An 8038-nucleotide genomic window follows, 5' to 3' on the forward strand; every position below is an offset into this window, starting at 1 on the left:
CTTTCCTCTTCTTTCTTCTTCCTTCTTTTTATCTTGTTCTTCCTCCTCCTCCTATGAACGTACCTCTGCTCACTCGGCTTTGTGTTCTGAGGCTTTCCATCCTTCCCTTTCTCTCTCATTCATTCTTTCTCTCTTTCTCCTTTTCCCATCCATCTGCCTTTTTTATACATTTTCTATTTCTTCTCTTCCTAATTTACCCTCTCTCTCTCTCTCTCTCTCTCTCTCTCTCTCTCTCTCTCTCTCTCTCTCTCTCTCTCTCTCTCTCTCTCTCTCTCTCTCTCTCTCTCTCTTCTCTCTCTCTCTCTCTCTCTCTCTCTCTCTCTCTCTCTCTCTCTCTCTCTCTCTCTCTCTCTCTCTCTCCTCTTTTCACCCATCCATCTTCTCCGTTAAAATCTTGCCATTCTTCTCTCTTCCTTCCCCATCTATCCACCTCCTTTATTCACCTTCTTCTCTCTTCCTTCCCCATCCATCCTTTATTCCTTCCCCCCTTTCCTCTCTTCTCTTCTCTTCTTCGCGCTTCCTTAGATTCGCCGCCTTGACCGAACAGGATCTCGGCGCCATTTGCATTTTCATTCGGATGTCCCTTTGGGCCGATTTATGAGAATTATTCTGAATAAGGACACGGGGAGAGGGAGTTGGGGGGGAGGGGGATGGGTAGGGGTGAGAGGGGGATAAGAAGAGGGTTGGGAGGGGGTCAAGGGGAAGGGAGAGGGTGGGAGGTGGGTAAAGGGGGAGGGGGTAAATGGGTTGGACTTGAGAATAGAAAGCATGTAAAAACAATACATGATGATATTAGAATAAGAATAACCATCAACGACATAATGACTGTTTCAATATAAACAATTATAAACAATTATAACTGTTTTAATACAATAATGCAACAACAGTGGCATAAACAGTGAACCAAATACATCGATACTAATATATGGGAATAATATATAAAATACAATTAATAAAAGGAATAAGGAGAGAGAGAGAAAAAAAAAAAAGGAATAGGAAATATCGATGAGGAAGAAAAAAAAAAAAAAAAAGATAATTGAAATGGAAATGAAATACAAAGAATAAAGAAAATAAAAACGTTAAAAAGAAAAGGATGGAAACAAAAGGGTGAGAGGAAGGGAATTGAAAAGAAATAGAGAGATGATAATAGACAAATTGATGGACGGACAGATATATTGATAGATAGGTAGATAGACAGATACACAGAAAGGTAGATAAGTGGATATACAGATAGATAGGCAAATAAATAGTCAGATAGATAGATAGGTAGGTAGCTAGATTAATAGACAAATAGATAGATAGCTAGACAGAAAGATAGACAGATGGATAGACAGGCAGATAAATAGATCGACAAATAATAGATAGACAGATGAATATAGAGAAGAGAGAGAGAGGAAGAGAAAAACAGAGAAAGATAGAGATAAAAAAATATATGGAAAGAGGGGGGAAAGAAAGATAAAAATAAAGAAAGTGAGAGAGAGAGAGAAAAATAGAGAAAGAGAGGGAGAGAGAGAAAGAAAAAGACAAAAATGGTTTGTGTCTAAAGTGACCTCAGACTCCCCCCCCTTCCTCCCCAGGATCACCGCTGGAACACCAAAGTCCCATTCGTTAGAACAATTCCCCCTCCCCCCCCCCCTCCCGGCCTTTTTACTACCTTGCTACCCCCTACCCCCCTTTCTTTCCTTCCTTTCCCCCTTTCCCCCCCTTCCTCCTCCTCTTCCTCCTCCTCCTTCCGTTTTCCTTCCCTTCCGATCTCCTTCCACCCGATCTTCTCTCCCCCCTTCCTCCTTTCCTCTCTCTCTCCCCCCCTCTCCTTCCCCCCCTCCCTTCCCCTCGGTCGCCTCTTCTATCGGCTTCAGTTGCCTAACTCTTCCTTTTTTCTTTAATTTCCGATTCTGTCCGTCTCTTCATTCTCTTCTTTCCCCTACCTTTTCTCCCTTCGCTATTCTTTTCTTCCTCTTCCCCCTTTGTTTCCACTTTTGTTCCCTTTTCCTCACTTCTTTTCCTTCGCCTCTTTCCTCCCTGTTTTACCCTTCTTTTGTCTTCCTATTTCTCTCTTCTCTTTCCTCTGTTACCTTTCCCCTCTCCATTCCTTTATTCTATTCCCTTCGCGGTCCCTCTCTTTTTCTTCCTTTTTCCTTCATTATCTTCCCCTTTCTTTCTCTTTCTCCATTCCTTTCCCCTCTATATTTTTCCTTTTTCTGTGTCTCTTTCTTTTCCCTTCCTACACCTGTCATTTCTATCCCTTTCCTTCCCTCTTCTTTTTCCATCCTATCCTTGCCCTTTCCATTTTCCCTTCTTCTCTCTATCCTCTCCATCTTTCCTCTTTCCTCCTCTCCTTCTTTTCCTTCATTTCACCTTCCTCTTCTCTCCTACCCTTCCCCCCATCTTCCTTCATTTTCCTTCCTTCTTCTTTTTTCTTCCCTCCACCCTCTTCCTCCTCTCCCCCTCCCCTCCTCCCCATAATAATCACCATCCCAGACCCACGAAAAGAGAGAAATAAAAGAGAGAAATAAAAGGGAGAAATAAACAAAGAAAACAAAATGTAAATGTAATTCCACTTCTCCAAACCTTTGCTCAAACGCCCTTAAACTCTCCTGACATAATGGCGATAACAGCAAATCATAATGTGTTAGCTTCCTACTAAACGTGGACGCCCCCCCCCACCCACTCCCAGCCTCCCCGTCTCCAACCCCCTCCCCTTCCTCCGCCAACAACCCTTATTCAATAATTCACGCGCTTTGGAAGCAAGAATAACTTTCAGAAGAGAAAGAGAGAGAGAGAGAGAGAGAGAGAGAGAGAGAGAGAGTATTATATATATATATATATATATATATTTTTTTTTTTTTTTTTTTTTTAACAACCATTTATGCCACTGCAGGACATAGGCTTTCTCAATTCACCATTGACAGGTCATTTGGCAGTGTCACCCTTGCTTGATTGGATGCCCTTCCTAATCAACCGCGTTCCGGTGCGCTAACACTTGTGCCAAGGCGGCGACTTCCCTTACGACTCCTGCGTTTAACTTCTCAAGGCGATATGTCGTTTTCTCGCCGTGAGGACGAGCTCGAGCCAGCAGTCGGAACGCAGGCATTTTTACGACTGCCGCGGCAAGGAATTGAACTCGGGACCACAAGGGCTATCACGGCAGTCATATATATACATATATATATATATATATATATATATATATATATATATATATATGTGTGTGTGTGTGTGTGTGTGTGTGTGTGTGTGTGTGTGTGTGTGTGTGTGTGTGTGTGTGTGTTGTGTGTGTGTGTGTGTGTGTGTGTATGCATATGCATATATGATAGATAAATATGTATATATAGATAGATAGTTAGATATATATATATATATATAGATAGATAGATAGATAGATAGATAGATAGATAGATAGATAGAGAGAGAGAGAGAGACAGAGAGAGAGAGAGAGAGAGAGAGAGAGAGAGAGAGAGAGAGAGAGAGAGAGAGCAACTCTCCTCCCTGTCACACCCTCGTATTTCGCTGCAACGCGAGCGGGAGAATAATAAATGGAAATCAAGAGCCAACATCGGGTCGACTCCATCAGGAAGAACGACGAGGAGGAGAAGGAGAGTGGAAGGAAGGAGGGGAATGAAGGGAGGTGGAAGAGGGGGAAGGAAGGAGAGGAGAGAGGAGGAGGTTAAGGAAGGAGGAGAGGGAAGAGGGGAAGGAGAGAGGGAGGAAGATGAGAAAAACGGTGGGATAAAGGAGGGGAGGGAGGAAGAAGTAGGAGGGTAAGGGAGGAGGGGAGGGGGGGACAGAAGCTTGGAAGGAGGGGAAGACGGGGATAAGGAAAGGAGGGGAAGAAGGGATGCGATGATGGAAGTGGAGAATGAAGAGGAGGGAAGAGGGAAATTAAGGACTAGGAGAAAAGAAAGAGGAGAATGAAAAGGCGGAGATAAAGAAATGAAAAAAATGGAAAAGGAGAAAAGGGAGAAACGGGACGAGAAGGGGAAAGGAGAGGAGGAGGGGCAAGAATGTAAACTAACGTCATGAGAAGCGTGTGTTTTGTTAGTGGGAGTTGCATTTAAGATTGCATGTATGTACTCTCTCTATATATCAATATATATCAATATATATATCAATATATATATTTATATATATATATATATATATATATATATATATGTAGGTAGGTAGATAGATAGATAGATAGAAAGACTGACAGACAGATAGATAGATAGATAGATATGTCACTATTTTTTTCATAAAATTAAAGCCGAATGTCTCTCTCTATTTCTCTCTCTCGGTCTTTCTCTCTCGCTCTCGGTCTGTCTCTCTCTCTCTCTCTCTCTCTCTCTCTCTCTCTCTCTCTCTCTCTCTCTCTCTCTCTCTCTCTCTCTCTCTCTCTCTCTCTCTCTCTCTCCTCCCCCCCCCCCCTCTCTCTCTCTCTCTCTCTCTCTCTCTCTCTCTCTCTCTCTCTCTCTCTCTCTCTCTCTTTATCATAGGGGCATAGTATTTCATTTAAACATGGTGCGTTTATACAGACTAAAAGTTAAACTGGAAATATTACTAACTTTCACATTTTGGTTCTTGTTCAGATTAACAGAAAGCACAGGGAACTTCAGGCATGAGCGCATCATTGTTGGTGTATGCATTGTAAGGAGAGGAAGGGGAGGGGGAGAAGGGGGAGTGGGAGGAAGGAGGAAAAGGGAAGGGGAAAAAGGAGATAAAAGGAGATTAAGGGAAGAGGAAAATAGAAGAGATAACCGAAGGATAGGGGAGAAAGAGAGGGAGAGAGAGAGAGAGAGAGAGAGAGAGAGAGAGAGAGAGAGAGAGAGAGAGAGAGAGAGAGAGAGAGAGAGAGAGAGAGAGAGAGAGAGAGAGAGAGAGAGAGAGAGAGAGAGAGAGAGAGAGAGAGCGAAAGAGAGAAAGAGCAAGAGAGAGAAAGAGAAAGAGAAAGAGAAAGAGAAAAAGAAAGAGAAACAGAAACAGAAAAAGAAAAAGAAACAAAAACAGCAAGAGAAAAAGAGAAAGAAAGAGAGAGAAAGAAAGAGAAAGAAAGAGAGAGAGAGAGAGAGAGAGAAAGAGGCGCTGATAAGAAACTGGAACAGGGCGATAAGGAGGATTCGCACAAGACGGGCCGGAGGCGAAGATGCATGAAGACGAACGACCTCGCGCCGGGGGGAGGGGAGCCGGGGGGGGGGGGGGTGCATGGGGAAGGTACCATGGGGGATGGGCGAAGGGGGCTAAGGGGGAGGGGAAGGGGCTAAGGGGGGAAAGGGGACTAAGGGGGGGGGGGAGAGGGGTAGTAGAAAAGGATAAAGAAAGAAAGGGACAAAGAAGAAGGAAAGAAAGGGACGGAAGAAAGAAAAACGTGAGGAATGAAGATAAAGGAGGGAGCAGGAACAGAAAAAATGAGTGGAAGAAGGGAAGACCGAAAGAAGGAATAAAAAGGAGGAAGAAAAGTCGAAAGAATGAGGGAAGAGAGGCACGTGAATAAAAAGGGAAAGACGAAAGGACGGTATGAGTGTAAGAAAGAAATTAAGATATATCATAAGCGAAAGCTTTCTTGTTTATCTTGTTTATTTGCTTATTCACTGTTTATCTGCTGTTTTTATTTCCTTTTCTTTTTTTTAGTTAGTTATGATTTGCTTTTCTCTGTTTTATTTTTTTTTTTTATTTGCTTACGTTATTGTTGATTTGCTTATTCGTTTATTTGCTATTTCTTTGTTTAATTTCTTACTTTTTTGGTTCTGTTTGTATCTATACATATATGCAAATAGACTGGCAAATATTTACTGAAAGCCAAATATACTTTTCAGGTAAACATTCAAATGATCACGTTAGTGTATAAAATTTAATCCAAATGTAATTTCGGTCTATCTGTTTTCTTACAATAGACAGATCGATAGACATGCTTTGATGAGAAAAAAAAAAAAATATATAGATTTATCATGATCTAATAACTGATAAATTTACTCGATAAAACCAAAACATAAATTTTCTTGTTATCGTTTCAATTAACAGTAATTTTTCCCTCCCGACACCTAATCTAGATGCGGAATCGCTCGATTAGATAAAAAAAAAAAAAAAAGATAGCGGGGAATTAGCATAAACAAGACTTAATCAAACCGCTCCCTTGCTTCCCTTTTTCCCTCCCTCTTTGTGTATCTTCTCCCTTTCCCTCACTCTGTGTGTCTTTCTCCCTTTCCCTCCCTCTCTTCGTCCCTCTCCCCTATCCCTCCCTCTATTCGTCCCTCTCCCCTATCCCTCCGTCTTCTCGTCACTATCCCTTATCCCTCCCTCTCCCCTTCTCTCTCCCTCTCTGTATCCCTCCCCTATCCCTCATTCTCGGTGACCCCCCCCTCCTACCCTCCCCTCAATGTCTCGCATCTCCCGAGGAAATCAGCCTTCCAATAGTCGACACTAGGATCAGGCTACAGAAGATCCAAAATCGCTTGATTATCCCCCTTCCCTCCGTTATCCGTATCATCTGACCATGTTATTGCAATTAACTCCCAGAATCACGGAGTCGCTTAACCACTAATCAGGGGCGGTAACGGCTGGAGGGGAGGAGGGGGGGAGGGGAGGAGAAAAGGGAAGGGAAGAAAGGAAGGGAAAGATGGGAAGAAGGGGTGAAGAATATGGGTAGGGGAGAAGAGAGGAAGGGAGAGGAGAGGTGGATAGAAGGGGGGGGGGGGGGTAGGATGAAGGAGAGGGGAGTGGATAAAGAATAGGGGAGAAGAAGGGAAAGGAGGAAGGGGAGAGGAGGAGAGAAGAGGGAGGGTAGGGGAGAGGAGGAGAGGGGAAGGGAATGGGTTGATATTAGAGGAAGAAGAGAATATTAGATATAGAGGAAGAGAAGGGAAAGGAGACGGAAGAGAGAAAGTAAAAGAAAGCGAAGGGTGAGACTAGAAATATAAAATATCCAGAAAATAAAACAATAACATCAGCAACAATAATAACAACAAATAATAATGATGATAATAATAATAATACTAATAACAACAAAACAGCAGTTATGATAATAATGATAATGATAATGATAATAACAACGACAACAATAATAATAACAATAATGATGATAATGATAATAACAATAATAATAATGACAATAACAAAAACAGAAATAATAATAATAATAATAATAATAATAATACTGATAGTAATTATAAGAGAAAAAATAATAGCAATAATGATAATAATAATAATAATAATAATAATAATAATAATAATAATAATAATAATGATACTACTACTAATAGCAATAATAATACTGATAATAATAATAATAATGATAATAATAATTATAATAATAATAAAAATCATAATGATAATAATAATGATATTAATAACAGTAAACAACAATAATGATAATAAAAATTATCATAATTATGATAGAAAGAATTAAAATTTTAAATGTTATAATAACAGTAATTGCAACAGTGACAAGTATAATGATAGCGATTATACAGATTACACAATTATCAATTAACAGTGATGATATTAACGATAATATCATATTGACATACACACACATACACACACACAAAAAAAAAAAATACACACACACACACACACACACACACACACACACACACGCACACACGCACACACGCACACACACACACACACACACACACACACACACATATCAAAATTATAAGATATCAGAATGAAAACACCATAGAGTATAAACAAAGACAGTAGTAAATGTCGCAGCAATTCATTATACCCACCACCATTTTTTTTAAAGAGAAGGACCAAAAAACTTAAATGACTATCATTCTTGTCTGAGATAACAACTAGTTAATTAGAGACTGTTACTCTAATTGGTTTGTCATTTGAGGATCACGGAGGCCAAAAGAAGGGACGGAAAAAAAGGAAAAGAGTAAGAAAAAAAGGAAAAAGGCAATAATGAAAGAAAGAAAATGGTTATTCAAGAATTGGTGTGAATCAGGGATGGGGGTGGGGGTGGGGGGGGGGGGTAGGGAAGTGGGGAGATGAAAGGGATAGAGAGAGTGAGAGGGGGGGGGGAGGGATGAGGATTGGGGGGTGGGGAGTGTGT

The 8038-nt window shown here is 40.9% G+C and overlaps 1 protein-coding gene across 1 annotated transcript in view; it reads right to left on the bottom strand.

Annotated features, from left to right (window-relative positions):
• Positions 1 to 4610, bottom strand: part of LOC125043686 (dipeptidyl peptidase 4-like) — a 39420-nt gene extending 34810 nt beyond the window's left edge. The window contains exons 1-2 of the mRNA XM_047639923.1: positions 4545 to 4610; positions 2572 to 2597 (exon numbers count right to left, since the gene is read on the bottom strand). Coding sequence (XP_047495879.1) covers positions 2572 to 2597; positions 4545 to 4610 — 92 coding nt within the window. The remainder of the gene's footprint in view (positions 1 to 2571; positions 2598 to 4544) is intronic.
• Positions 4611 to 8038: the final 3428 nt, after the last annotated feature.

This window comes from Penaeus chinensis, chromosome 34, assembly GCF_019202785.1.
Source record: "Penaeus chinensis breed Huanghai No. 1 chromosome 34, ASM1920278v2, whole genome shotgun sequence".
Taxonomy (NCBI): domain Eukaryota; kingdom Metazoa; phylum Arthropoda; class Malacostraca; order Decapoda; family Penaeidae; genus Penaeus; species Penaeus chinensis.